At 39.3% G+C, this 15,762-nt stretch overlaps 1 protein-coding gene across 1 annotated transcript in view; it reads right to left on the bottom strand.

The window, feature by feature from the left end:
* Nucleotides 1-1,450: 1,450 nt before the first annotated feature.
* The window catches only part of LOC143032903 (spermatogenesis-associated protein 20), a gene marked incomplete at its 5' end in the record, with an annotated part of 46,223 nt that continues 31,911 nt past the window's right edge, over nt 1,451-15,762 (bottom strand). The window contains 3 exon segments of the mRNA XM_076198140.1: nt 1,451-4,867; nt 5,346-5,545; nt 9,617-9,825. Of these exon segments, the coding sequence (XP_076054255.1) occupies nt 4,601-4,867; nt 5,346-5,545; nt 9,617-9,825 (676 nt within the window).

Below are 15,762 nucleotides of genomic sequence, written 5' to 3' on the forward strand. Positions count from 1 at the left end.
AAGCTCTTTTATCCGTTATTCTCGTATCCAGCTCCTTCTTATAACCGGCATATTATTCACGAGGAAATAAAATTTTTGTATAAAAATGTAAAAATTCGAAAAAACAAAATTTAAAATTCTTGTGCCACTCCCACCACCGCCAGAGGTAGCGCACATCTTTCCCGCCATCTCCCACAAATCCCGCCGCTCGTCAGGCCCAGTGCCCACTGTAATAAGACGCCTGATGTTATGCGTGCGACTGTCTAATAGCAACTCTCTCAACACAAAAACACATACCGACAGCAAAGGAAGGCAGTGATGGCTGAGTTGAAGGATATGTGTGGTAGTGCTAAGCTTAGCGTCACTGATGAAGCTCTTCAGGAGTGGATGGAGGTCGACAATGACGAAGCTATCACCCCCACACTAACTGACGACGAAATCATTCAGGCAGTGATTGAGGAGAAGCATGGTAAGGAAACAGAGGCTGATGGTGAAGAGGAAGATGACCCACAGCCAAGAGTGATGTGGAAGGATGCCGCTAAAGGATTGGCAACATTTATCAAGTTTGTGGAGCAGTGCACCTACATGGGGACTCACGATATGATGTCTCTTCACTGTCTTCAAAATTAATTTTTAATGCAGAGAGACAAACATTCTAAACAAAGAAACATACGTGATTTCATGAAAATAAATAAAGATAAATAAATATGAATATACTGGTAAATAAATAAACAACAAAAGTGAAGCCATTGAATGAATTTTATTTAAGTACTCTATGAATAAAGGCAATAAATGTATTTTTTTAATATTCCTTCTTGTAACCGGGATTTCCCCTTCCCGGCAAGTCTTTGGTCACAGTCGTGCCGGTTAAAAGTGCTTATACTGTACATACATATTTTTTCCCCCTTATTAGAAAGGTACCTAAAAAACAATGGCATAAAAACCACTCCCACCCCTTTCATCCCTAACATACTCCAATCCCATCCACCCTCTTCCCTCACTCTTATCTAGGCACATCCTGCATGATGGGTCATCCCTGCATCTTGCCCACTGCCCTGGGTCAGAAGCAGTGTCACAAGACACAGCACATTCACAGCAAGGCCGCTTCATTTATTCTGTCCCCTCATGCAGAAAAGGAGATGGGGAGAAAACCTTCAGGCTGTGTAAATTTATTTCTCACACATACTCCCTCATCCGCCATGCAACTCGGCATTCTAACAAAATCAAGCCCATCAGAGCGCCGAGGACTGACTGATATAAGAACAGTGCCATACCATCCATTGTCCGCACAATAAACTCATTATAAATCTTAGACTAAGCATATCACTCCTATAATTACTATATTACTCATAAAAGTACTCAATTGTATTATTGTCAGTGTATCACTGCTATCTCAATAAACCTATTATTATTATTATTTTATCCCCCATCCCCCACCCACTCCCCCTCATGCATCACAGTATCATCCATACACAACCATTATCTATTCACCCCTATCTTTTGTTCTTTCCCGTCCTTCCTCAATAGACATTCCCCTCTTTCCCAATGCCCCTTTTACCCCATCCATCCATCTCATCCTAGGTCAATCCCTCATGTTCACTCCTTCCACACCTTTTACTAGTCTTTCTTCACTCATTCTTACCATGTGTCCAAACCATTCCAATACTCTTTCATTAACCCATCTCCTAACTCCCTTTCCACCCCCATTCTCCTCATCTCATTTCTCACTCTAGCCAGCCTTGTAATCCCTATCATACTTCTCAGGCACCTCATCTCAAAGTAAATTAGAAAGAATCCAAAGAGCAGCATAAAAAATGGCACCCACACTGTCAAATCTGACATATGAACAAAGATTGGAGAAATTACAGTTGTCAACACTAGAACAGAGAAGGGAAAGAGGTGACTTGTTGACCATTTTCAGAATTATGAAAGGGATGGAAATTCTCGATAGAGACAACCTATTAAAGTGGGACAGAAGAGAAACAAGAGGACATGAAAAGAAACTAAAGAAAGACAGTTACAGAAGAGACATGGAGAAAAAAAAAAAAGCTTCCCACATAGAGTGATTGATGTCTGGAACAAACTGAACAGAGAAACAGTGAATGCCAGAACTATACACGATTTTAAGAACAAACTGGATGTGGAGAGATACGAAAATGGGTCACTACGAGCATAGCTCTCGTCCCGTAAAATATAACTAGATAAATACATTCAAATTCGTCCTCTCTTATGTTCCACATTTCTGCCCCATACAGTGCTGTTGACACAATCACTCCTTCATACAATCTCCTCTTAGCATCCTTTCCCAAATGTCTATTTCTCATTACACTTATCTAGGAGTATTTATGAAATCTCACTGAAATTAGTTGAAAATTGTGGAACTTGGTGACATTAACAAGTTTTGGGATACTGTACAAGCTTAGTTTTCATGGATGTGTGCATGAACTCAATACAAATACTTCTTTATTTTTTAGATTTTTCCATAAAAAAGTATTTGAAATCATATTCTATTATTACTGATGATGGACTGGCTGGTGAGGGTGTTTAATATCTGTCTAAAAGAGGGTAATGTTGGAGGACTGGAGGAATGCCTGTATAGTTCTACTTTAAAGGGAAAAGGGGACAAGTGTGAGTGTAGTAGTTTCAGAGGGATCAGTTTATTGAGTGTAGTTGGGAAGGCTTATGGGAGGGTTTTGATTGAGAGGATTAGGAGAGGAAGAGGTGTGGGTTGAGAAAAGGTAGGAGTTGTGTGGATCAGATATTTGTGGTAAGGCAGATATGTGAGAAAGCTTTAGGAAAAGGTAAGGATGCTTTTTTGGGCATTTACGAATTTGGAAAAGGCTTACAACAGGGTAGATGGGAAGGCAATGTGGGAGGTATTGCAAATATATGGGAAAGGATGAGAGCTGTTAAGAGCAGTCAAGAGTTTTTTTACAAGATTAGTAGAGCCTGTGTTAGAATTAGAAATAAAAGAGAATGGTTTGAGGTAAAGGTGGGACCTCACCAGGGATGTGTCATGTCACCATGGCTATTCAATTTATACATGGATGGGGTGGTGTGAGAGGTAAATGCAAAGGTAATGGGCTGGGGATTGGAGATGGTTAAAGAAAATGGAGAAAAATGGGAGATAAGCCAGTTGTTGTTTGCTGATGACACTGCGCTTGTAGCAGGATCAGAGGAGGGATTAAGGAAGTTAGTGATGGAGTTTGGGAAGGTGTGCGAAAGAAGTTGAAGATAAATGTGGGTAAAAATAAGGTGATGAGATGTACAAAGGGAATGATGGCAGCAAATTGGAAGTGAGTATTAAGGGAGAGAGGCTGGAAGAAGTGGATAGTTTTAGATACTTGGAGGTGAATATGGTGGGAAAGGGAGGAGTGGAGGTGGAACATAGATTGAGAGAAGCAAGTAAATGCCTTAGGGGATTACAAAGTGCAACAAGAAATAAACATTTGGGAATGGATGCTAAGAAAAAATTGTATGAAGATGTGATTGTGCCAAAAACACTATATAAGGCAGAAATATGGAACTTAAGAGAGGATGAGGTAAAGAAATTAAATTTGTTCGAGATGAAATGTCTGAGAACTATGGTAGATGTTACTAGGCTGAACATCTACTATTCCTAGAGATTTTGAGTAGATGCATCACAGACCTACTATGACATGGGTTCAGAGTCTACTTAAGCAAGTATAGTATGGGTTGTAGTCCTTTATAGTTTTGGCCTGGATTATTTCTTCTGTAATTCACAAATTCATACATCTATGAGGAATACTATGGTTTCTATATCTTTTATGTAATCAGTCCTCTGTAACTTTTTGCTATGACTTTTTGTTCTTTAATCATATACAAAGAGATTTTGACTGATCACCCTCATATTCAGGACACTATCATGCCAATGATGTGGAGTAGAGGAGCTCAAAGGAGGGTAGCACAAGGTACGGACAGATTTTTAAAGTGACCAGCATTCTTCTCTTATGCACCATTCATAAAAGAATGGTACATGACTGGTCTGTAGAAGTGTCACTGAAATCCCTAAGTACTGACTTAATAAAAATTATACAGTCAATATCCCTTACAGGGAATATAGATAAATAATCTGTATTTACAACTGATGTAAACAAATATATACACACAACTATACCTCAGCACTTGCATATACATGTGTGAAGATATCACCCCAGTAATTACATAGGTTGGAGAAATTATTCTTTGAGATGGTATTTTGGGTTGAGTTTTCCATGAACTAGCATTTTACTTATCAGCATTACAGAAAAACTACATGTGAATCTAATGACAATCTATTCTGTTTGTAATGAATAAAAAATTCTCATAAATCAATAAATGATAATGGTTTAATCATCTAGTAATGATATGACAAATAAAGTCTACACTAAGAAAGTTTGAAACCTAGAATCTTATATTCTACAAAGGCCATTTTTTGTTGAAAGCACGTTATTCAACTGTATGAATAAATAAGCTATCAAATTGATAATAATATTCACTTGCATATTTCTTTTCTATTCTACAGATGTGTTCATCAATTTTGTATGAAAATAAAGCAAATATCACCACTCAAGTTTATACACAAAGTAATCTCATATGAATATTTGACAACCTTTAAAGATTACATCCCTGGAGTTGCACTTTGTAATATCTCCTTTAGTTTCTCTGGACAGGAAATTGGAAGGGAACAAACAAAGTTATGGCAGACATAAGCTTTGGATTTAGGAGACTTGGGAGTATACTTCTTAAGATTTTCAAGTCTGCCATACAAAAAGGAACTGGAATCTGCATCCGCCAACAGGAAATTCTTGTGAGGCAGATAAATGCTATGGACCATACGAAGCAATTTCTTAGTATCCTCTGCATCCTTCTCCCCACTTAAAATGATCTGAAAGAAATGTGGGATTTTTTCATTCATATTACATATGCATAACACTTCCAGTTCTATGGTACAACACTTAAATTTTAGAGATATCTACACCAGACAACTTGAATCTCAATCCTCTTTAGGGTCACTGACAGAAAAAGAACCCACTTGAACCCACCTTCATGGGGCCCATACTACAATACAAACTATGATGTGCATTATAATACTAACAGGAAAGTAAATTGAAAGAGCTGTTATATGATTAAGCTGCAGAGAGAATGAGAAAGAGAAAGAAAGACAATGAGAGAGAGAACGAGAAAGAAAGATAATGAGAGAAAGAATGAAAGATAACAAGAGAAAGGGAGAATGAGAAAAGGAGAGAATGAGAGAACAAGAGAAAGAAAATGAAAGAACAAGATAAAGAGAGGAAGAGAGAACAAAGAAAAAGGGAGAGAGAGCATAGGTGTATTTACCCATTTCTTTCAACATGGTCACATACCTGCTTGGCTGGAGTTTTATGCAATAACAATGCTCTCACCATTTCTGGCAATGCAATGGGTATCTTAGTTAATCGATCTGAGAAGAGTTTGAAGATAAATTCTGCTTTAGTTCTGTAGTCAGAGCTGTCCAGAAGACTTGCCAAGTGTACAAGATTGCCCGCTGACACTGAATTAGCAGATGGCTCAGCTCCATCTTGATCTTTAATGGAAAGAAAAGAAGCTTGATGAATATCAGATTTAAAAAATACATTCACAACCACTGCCATTCCAAAATACCCAAAACTATGTGCATTTCACATCACACATACAATATTGCCAAGTTGGATTATGCTACCACAGTAAGGTACAAAGCCTGTATCATGCCCCTGGGGATAACCCAGTCTTATAGAGGACCATCAATGCCAAACACATACAAATAAATTTTTTGTATTTATTTTGGGACTGGAGTGAATCACGTTTTTCTGAATCAAAATACCCTTGGGCCCACATTTCATTCACTGTCACAAGATAACAATACAAGTACAAGATACAATAATATATTGTATTTATCCTGTACTACAGCAGTGACTACATGATAGCATACAGCTAATGCTCCAGGGACTGTTTTTGGATGCCCCTATAGACAAGAGTCACAAATCATTTGTCTATATTGGAGTAAAACTTCTACTCTGTAATAAAGCTACTTTTTTACTACAAGTGTCTCTCCTTTATGCTATCCCTTGAAACTGTCCTTTACTTCTATGACTATTTCTTCTTATCCCCTGTCATGTATTTACCTAATTGTAGTATACAGGAAAGGAGCAGCGTTCACTGGGTCCTATCTCGTATTCTCCAATCTTTATCACACTACCCTCAAATTCATGTACAGTTCCAAATCAATCTATAGCCTTGGTTGTCAATTATCATATTTAGATTTGAACTTGTATACTGATTGAGCTCAGGTTATATCACATAAAGTATTCCATATATTTATGCATCTACATGGAAAACTATTTCTTCATATGTGATCTTTCTTAACATGTTCCTATGACATCTAATCCATCCCATCTTTAATCAGATTCTTCTGTCAGTGGAATCTATCCCCTTTAGTGACCTGAATACTGTAATCATATAATTTCTTTCTCTTTGATCTTTCAAAGTTGGCAGGCTCAGTGATTTTAGTCTTTCCTCATATAGTTCATATGCCAGGCTAGGGACCAATTTGGTCCTTGCCATTTGTATTTTCTTGATCTTGCTTATATCCTTCACTAAGTGGGGACCATACTGACACATTCCAGTCTTGAATGGATGCAGGTTTCAGCGAGTTTTTCATCATCTCTTTATCCATATGGTGAAACACCACTTTAATCTTCTGCAGTACTCCATACATCTCTTTAACAATCTAGTTGATATGTCTGTGGTGACAGGTTTTGTGTGTATTTACCGAGTTGTATTTTACGGGACGAGAGATATGCTTGTAATGACCTGCTTTTGTATCTTTCCGCATCCAGTTTGTTTTTAAAATCTTGTATAGTTTTGGCACTCGCTGTTTCCCCATTTAGTTTGTTCCAGACATCAATCACTCTGTGTGGGAAGCTATTCTTTTTCAAATCTCTTCTGTAACTGTCCTTCTTTAGCTTCTTCTCGTGTCCTCTTGTTTCTCTTCTGTCCCATTTTAAGTCTTCTCTATCAAGAACTTCCATCCCTTTCATAATTCTGTAGTCAGCAAATCACCCATTTCTCTTCTCTGTTCCAGTGTTGATACATGTACAGACACTCCTCAACTTACGTTTTAGTTACGTTCCGAACGGCCGAACGTAAGTTGAAAATGAACGTAAGTTGTTACTGTACTATACATCCGTAAATTCTATTACCGTATCTTACAAAACACCCCTAAATCATTAATTATACACATGACATTGTAAAATAATAACATTAATTTCAAATAAATTAAATTCAAGCAACATAAATTGAGATGGTGGAGGAGGAGGAGGAGGATGATGATGAGGCAAGGCACTTTCAGTCTGTCGTTTGTGCAATGTAAACAATGGACGCAGCGTCATGCGTAAGTATCGTTTGAACTACGGAGAGCGCGCTAAACTAAAAAATTCACTCCAAATTTTTTTTTACAATTTTTTTGTTTACAGTCAGTTCAAACGTAAAATCGAAAAAACGTAAAACGAATGAACGTAAGTAGAGGAGTGTCTGTAATTTGTCCAATCTTTGTTCATATGTCAAATTTGAGAGTGCAGGTGCCATTTTTGTCGCTGCTCTTTGAATTCTTTCTAATTTATTTATTTATTTATTTATTTTTTTTGTACTAGGTGCCCATAGTGTCGCAGCATACTCCAATTTAGATCTTATCAGTGTAATTAATATTTTCTTTGCCATTTCTTCATCCATGTAGTCGAAGGCCACTTTCATTGATCTTAACCACTTCACTCCGGGCCAAAATCTCGCGGGCAGCATTAGCTGCCAGACATACGATGTTGTGTCATAATACTCGCATTATAAAAAATAAAGTCACGGCTGTATCGATCGTTCTCTCTTTCACCCGTGAATTTTGATAACCATAGAAAATATGATGAAGCCAGTTTACAGAGTATGGGGGTCACGCAGGTACAACTACAATATATATAATCAAGATGCCGACATCAGCATCCTCGCGTACCCACTTGCTCCTCATGACGCCTACGTAGGCGTCATCGTATTGAAGGGGTTAATATTTTCTTTACCATTTCTTCATCCATGTAGTTGAAGGCCACTTTCATTGATCTTAATAAGTGTGTGTGGGGAGGATTTTGCCACTTTGATTTATATGAGTCTTAAAAGGCGACAAAGTGAGGATGAGTGATGGGTATAGTGATCCTGCTCCCTCTATGTTCATCTTATGAGAAGTCAAAGCATAAGAGGGTTTGGGAAAACTAAAACCAGAATTCTAGATTTGGGTCATTAAATATGCATAGGTATGATTGGGATGAGAGTAAGAGGGAAAAGATTGGCAGTATGTTTGCGAGATGAAGATAACATGTTAGCATTAAGTGAAACTAAATTGAAAGGGAGGGGCAATTTTGAGTTTGAGTGTGTGGTGGGGAGTGTGCCATGAGTAATGAGGGGGTAAGGTAGGGAAGGAGTGGCTCTGCTGGTAAGTGACAAGACAGGAAAGCATGTGTAGTGGTGGGAAGAGTTTCCAAAGTTAATGTGGATGAAAACTAAACTGGGATGGAAGATATGGCTTTTGTGAGTGCATATGGACCTGGTAGTGAGAAAAGTGAGGAGGAAAAGGAGGCTCTTTGGATAAATTTAAACAAGTGATTAGAGAGTTTTGGGTGGAATGTGAATGTAATGGTGTTTGGGGATCTTGATGCTAGAGTAAGGAATGAGCAAGTAGATGTAGTAGTAAGAGGTTTATGGTGCTGTGAATCATATTGGAGATGCGTTTAAAAAGAGAGTTGATGACAGCAAGCATATACATGAAAAAGGGTGATGAATGGAAGGGTGGTTGACAGGGCATTAATGGACTACGTAGTGGTATCAAAAGGAAGGAAAGGAAGATTTTTCCAAAACAAGCTTCATGCTCACATCAGAAAATAGGAAAATAATTAAAGAAATATGGGAAATCAAACCTGACAATGAAGCCACCCCCACTTTTCACTGGTCAAGATATAGATTGTTCAGTTTAACACTGCAAAACTGCCCCCTATCAGAGGGCTAGGATATGCCCCTTAAAGAGTACTTTGTAGCATGGAATTTAATGAAACATGCCCTTAGTTCAACTTGCCGGTGGCAAGGTTCGAACTGCCATCATCTTTACCTCCATCGCAAGTAGTGACACCCTAACCCTAGAAAGGGCAATGATGAAATTTAAAAAAACCTATCCTCCTCAAACATCTTGGCCAGAAGGGAGATGAGTTGATAGATGTAGTAATAGAGGTACGGAGTATTGGATAAAAATTATACCAAAGAAAATATGTCAGAGATATGTTTAGATAGGGAATTCATGTTAGTAAACATTGTTCAAGAAGAGAAACTTAGGAGTATGTGGGAAAAGGTGATGGATAGGAGAGTGGTTGAAAGTGCATTAATAGACTATATAGTGGTACTTAAAAGGAGGAATGGAAGATGTCTGGGGATGAATTTACTCAGGAGAAAGCAAGATATTGTCTGATCATTATCTGGTAGAAGGAAAATTGGGGTGATAAGCTGTCAAGCCATGTAACGAAAATTTATGGAAAAAAAAAAAAAAAAAAAAAATAATAATAAAAAAATAAAAAGCCCAAAATAGCCTTACCTTCCTTCATGCGGAGTAAGATTGATTCATCCCCAGTTTGTGTCATGAAGTATCCACCACTTTTGGAGTCCCAGAACAAACTGTCTTGTTTTTGCTGTAGCTCATCTGCCAGTCTCAGCCATTCTGAATCCAAGGTAGCATCGTACAAGTACAGAAAAGCTCGAATTATCCAGGCATGGTCATCAAGAAATCCAGTGATTTTTGAACCCCTAGAAGCAAAAAAGTTTAGTGTGTTACTACTTGGTGTAAAGTCAGAGTAAAGGCAGATTGAAGTGATGCTCACATTAAATTTCCTGCTTCAAAAAGTCCTCCGTAAGGTGGAACAATCCTAGTCCTCTCTCAGAGGGTAATTCGTGATGTCAAACAGAATTGTGTGTGTGTGTGTGTATTTACCTAGTTCTATCTTACAGGAAGGGGAGCTATGCTTGTGGTGTCCCATCTTTGTATTTACCTGATTGTATTATATGGGAAGGGATATATGCTCGTAGCGACCCATCTTTGTATCTTTCAGCATCAAGTTTGTTTTTAAATTCTTGTATATTTTCTGCACACACTGTTGCCTTGTCCAATTTATTCCAGATATCCACCACTCTGTGTGGGAAGCTATTCTTTTTCAGATCTCTTCTATAACTATCCTTTTTGAGTTTTTCATGTCCTCTTGTTTTTCTCTTATCCCACTTTAATAAATCATCTCTGTCTAGGACTTCCATCCCTTTCATAATTCTGTAAATGGTCAGTAGATCTCCTCTTTCTCTTCTTTGTTCCAGGGTTGGTAGTTCCAATTTGGACAATCTTTGTTCATATGTCAATTTGGAGAGTGTTGTTGTTGTTGTTGTTGTTGTTGTTGTCGTTCCCTAGACTGTCTGTCCGAGCAGTCCCGTCTCCCCAAGGAAGGCCACAGCCGAAACTGGGTTTTCCCACAAATCCTTTATAGAGTGTATGTTGTGTTGTTTGCGTGCATGATTGTGTATAATGCAGTCTTCCATTATGTGTTGTATGGTATGGGGTGAAGTGTTACATCCTGGGCAGCTGTTCACAACACGGTCGTCCAGCCTCTTCTGGTAGCTTAGAAGTGCTGGGTGGTGACCGCATCGCAGTCTGGCCAAGTGGACTCTGTCCTTTCGTGGGAGAGAGGATTCAGAAGGGTGGATATCAGGGGGTCTGGCATGCAGCAGTGTGTTGTCTTTCAGTGTGTTAATGGAGCGGTGAGTGATATGATTATGAATATGTTTCCGGAGGCTGGTATTTGGTGGTTGTGGAGGAAGAGAAGAGAGTATCTGTGTGTAATAAAGGTCTTTGGGTGTAGTTTTAATGTTTCTTGGTGTGTGTGGGTGTTCTGCTATGTAGTGTAGCGGGTGTGATGTGTTTGTGGTGGCTGCAGCAAGTGTTTGTGTGCCTCTCATGTCGAGGTGGTCCTTGACTTTGAGGACTTTTGCTTCATGGTGTAAATGGTCTGTAGGTGTTGTATTTGTGCAGCCTGTAATTGTTTTTAGGGCTTTGTTTTGTATGATTTGAAGGGTGTTGTGGTGTGTCTCACTGAGATTAGGAGCCCATGCAGGACTCGCATAATTCATCACTGAGCGTATGCATTGTTTGTATATTGTTATATTAGTTTCTTTGTTTTGTCCAAATGTTGTTCCAGTGATTGACTTAAGTGCGTTAAGTCTAGGTGTGCATTTGTTTTTTATGTTTGTGAGGTGTTGTTTGAAAGACATGGATGTATCGTATGTTACACCAAGAATTTTCGGTGTGTTTGTGTGTGGTATTAGAGTGTTGTTGATGTAGAGATGAGGTATGTATTTGTGTTCTTTTGTCCAGTTGGTGAGAAGTGTTGCTGTAGATTTGGTTGGAGCTATTTTGAGTCTGTTTGTGATGAACCATGTGTTGAGTGTGTCAAGGTAAGGCTGGATTATTTCTGCAGCTTTGTCTGTGTTACGATGTGTGCATGTGATTGTTATGTTGTCTGCGTAAGAAGAGATTTGTATTTCTGAGGTGTCTGGTGTGGGTAAGTCATGCATGTATAGATTAAATAATGTGGGGGATAGAACTGAGCCCTGTGGTACTCCGTTCTTAATGTTTCTGATGTGCGATGATTGGCCATTATATGACACATGAGCATTCCTGCCTGCCAGATAATTGGCCAGCCACCTTTTGGTGCTATTGTGCATGTCTGTGTTATATATTTTATTTGTTAGGTTGTGGCGGGGGATAGCATCAAAAGCTTTACTAATGTCCAATGTTATAAGAAGTGTTCTGTGGTGGGGCCTATCTGAATTGATGCCATCTAAAATTCTTTGTGTGAGGTTTGTCAGAAGAGTGTTTGTGGAGTGTAGTGGCCTAAAACCGTGTTGTGAGTCAGCAAGGGGAATATATGGTGTGACAAGTTTAAGTATTAGGCGTTCAATGACTTTAGAGGGGGTGCAGAGAAGTGTGATTGGGCAGTGCGATGTTGGGATTGTTGGGTCTTTGTTCAGTTTTGGAATGGTGATTATTTTACCATGCTTCCAGATGTTGGGTATAGTGTTGTGTGAATAGCTGTAGTTTGCAATGTTTGTGAGTGCGTGTATACCTTGTGGTCCAATGTGTTTTAGGTGGATGTTGCTTATGTTATCAGGGCCACAGGCAGATGAGTGCTTGAGATTATGCATTATGAGTTTTGTCTGACTGTCTATGAAGGGTGTATAGTCTGAGTCTGTGGGGAAGTCTTTCTTACGTCGAATGGTGCGTCGGTCGTCAGGGTGAGATGTAAGATGGCTCGTCTGTGCAAAATGACGTATGAGTGCGTTTGCTTGTTGTCTGTTTGAGGGTAGATTATCTGTTGTTGTGATTATTGCTGCGTGAGAGCGTGTAGTGTTAGTGTTGGATAGTGTGATGCTGTTGAGTGTTTTGTACAATTTGCTGGTGTTTGCTTTGTGATCAAGTGTATTGATAAAGTTTTGCCAATTTTGTGTTTTTTGTTCATGTATTTTATTGGCAATCACAGTGTTTAGTGTTTGTATTTGGTCTGCTATGTTTTGAGGGATAGGTGTGGGGGTATCGTGTTTAAGTGTGTCACGTTGTCTGATGAGGCCTTGGATTTCTGGTGTGAAATTGGGGTTGTGTGATTTTCTGTTGCCTCTAGGGATGTATCTCTTGTCTGCGTTTTGTATGATTGTATTAAAAGCGTGCACAGCATTGTTTATGTTTGTGATTGGTGTACTGTTAAGTGTTTCAAAATGTTGTTCTGTCTCTTCAGTAAAAGCTTCCCAGTTAGCTCTCTTGTAATTGGTGTAAGTGTGTCTGTGGCCAGCTGGGGTGCATCTTGTTTTGGTGGTGATGATGATTGGAAGGTGGTCAGAGCCAAGGGCTTCGACCACTCTCCATGATGTTGTTGGGGTTAGGCAGGGGGAGCAAAAGGTGATATCAGGAGAGGAGGGAGTGTAGAGGGCTTGGTATGGGATATGTGTATGATTATGCGTGTTGTTCATGATAGTCAATGAGTCGAATTGAGTCTGTATATCAAGCCCTCTGTCTGTGTCAGGGTTGTCGACATACCAGGCAGACGACTTGGCGTTGAAGTCACCACCCATGATCAGGTTGGGGATTGAGGTTAGTTTGGAGAGTGTTGGTGCCATCTTTGTCATTGCTCTTTGTATTCTTTCTAATTTCTTTATATTCTTTTTAGTACTGGGTGTCCACAATGTCCCAGCATACTCCAATCTTGGTCTTTCCAGTGTAACTAATAATTTTTTTTACCATTTCCTCATCCAAGTAATCAAAGGCCACTTCGATTGATCTTAGTAAATTGAAGGTTTCTCTGACTATTTTCTTGATATGCTTGTCTGGTGACATGTCTTTGCTGATGATTACTTCTAGGTCCCTTTCAGAGCTAACTTTTTAACTTCCTTTGTACCAATTTTATATTGCCCCGATATTCTATTTTTACTTTTTCCAAACTCCATTATACTACATTTCTTGATGTTTAAGTTCACTTCCCACTTTTGACTAAATTCCCAAACTATATCTAGGTCTTTCTGTAGAGATTCACAGTCTTCCTCTGTATTTTCTTTAGTAGTTTTGCATCATCTCCAAAGAAATTCATATAACATTCCACACCTTCATCAATATCATTTATATATATGGCGAACATAATCGGAGCCAATACCAAACCTTGTGGGACTCCACTTCTTTCTTCCCAGGTTGAGTATTTGCCTCTAAGTACTACCCTCATTTTTCTCCTGGTCAAGAAATCTTCCATCCATTCCAATAACTTTCCTTGAATACAACCTATTGATTCAATTTTTCTTAATAGCTTTTTGTGTGGTACTTTATCAAATGCTTTTTGTAGATCTAGAAATGCACAATCTGCCCATCTGTCCCTTTCTTGCATTATTTCTATTAGTTTCGAGTAGAAGCAAATCAAGTTAGTGGCACATGTTCTTCTGTGTCTAAATCCAAATTGTGTTGGATACAGTATATTATTTTCTTCCAGATTTAATCCACCTACAATACCTGTATTGGCTGCATGTTATTATGGCAAAGTAGCATGCAGTTGATACTTTAGGGTCTATATGGGGTGCCCCTATGGACCAGAGCCACACATCATTTTGTCTGTGATAGAGGAAATCTCTGTTCATCAAGAAATGACGACACTTTTATTATACTGTGACTGTCCCTCCATTATGCTGTCCCCCACCCCTGGTTACTGTCCTGTACCATTTCTCTGAAAATTCATTTCCTTCTTTTGCTTACCCTGTGGTGGGGGGGAAAGAATGCTGCCACCAAGTCTTCCCACTCGAGTCATATGAGGTGATAAAAACAGAGTGGGGTCAGGACTAGGAATCCTGCTACCTGTAGCCCCAAAGGGGACATTCCTAAAAAAAGTAAAGGCATAAGAGGGTATAGGAGTTTTCCAACCAGCACCCTAAAGTTTGGGTCTTTTAATGTGCATGGATTTGGTACAGATGAGAGTAAACGGGAAGAGATAGGGAGTATGTTTGTGAGAAGATGAAAGTGTTGGCATTGAGTGAAACTAAGTTGAAAGGGAAGGGCAAATGTGAGTTGTTGTTGTTGTTGTCGTTCCCTAGACTGTCTGTCCGAGCAGTCCCATCTCCCCAAGGAAGGCCACAGCCGAGACTGGGTTTTCCCACAAATCCTTTATAGAGTGTATGTTGTGTTGTTTGCGTGCATGATTGTGTATAATGCAGTCTTCCATTATGTGTTGTATGGTATGGGGTGAAGTGTTACATCCTGGGCAGCTGTTCACAACACGGTCGTCCAGCCTCCTCTGGTAGCTTAGAAGTGCTGGGTGGTGACCGCATCGCAGTCTGGCCAAGTGGACTCTGTCCTTACGTGGGAGAGAGGATTCAGAAGGGTGGATATCAGGGGGTCTGGCATGCAGCAGTGTGTTGTCTTTCAGTGTGTTAATGGAGCGGTGAGTGATATGATTATGAATATGTTTCCGGAGGCTGGTATTTGGTGGTTGTGGAGGAAGAGAAGAGAGTATCTTTGTGTAATAAAGGTCTTTGGGTGTAGTTTTAATGTTTCTTGGTGTGTGTGGGTGTTCTGCTATGTAGTGTAACGGGTGTGATGTGCTTGTGGTGGCTGCAGCAAGTGTTTGTGTGCCTCTCATGTCGAGGTGTTCCTTGACTTTGAGGACTTTTGTTTCATGGTGTAAATGGTCTGTAGGTGATGTATTTGTGCAGCCTGTAATTGTTTTTAGGGCTTTGTTTTGTATGATTTGAAGGGTGTTGTGGTGTGTCTCACTGAGATTAGGAGCCCATGCAGGACTCGCATAATTCATCACTGAGCGTATACATTGTTTGTATATTGTTATATTAGTTTCTTTGTTTTGTCCAAATGTTGTTCCAGTGATTGACTTAAGTGCGTTAAGTCTAGGTGTGCATTTGTTTTTTATGTTTGTGAGGTGTTGTTTGAAAGACATGGATGTATCGTATGTTACACCAAGAATTTTCGGTGTGTTTGTGTGTGGTATTAGAGTGTTGTTGATGTAGAGATGAGGTATGTATTTGTGTTCTTTTGTCCAGTTGGTGAGAAGTGTTGCTGTAGATTTGGTTGGAGCTATTTTGAGTCTGTTTGTGATGAACCATGTGTTGAGTGTGTCAAGGTAAGGCTGGATTATTTCTGCAGCTTTGTCTGTGTTACGA

The sequence above is a fragment of the Oratosquilla oratoria genome, chromosome 14 (assembly GCF_046742065.1).
Source record: "Oratosquilla oratoria isolate Oo_2021 chromosome 14, ASM4674206v1, whole genome shotgun sequence".
Lineage (NCBI taxonomy): Eukaryota > Metazoa > Arthropoda > Malacostraca > Stomatopoda > Squillidae > Oratosquilla > Oratosquilla oratoria.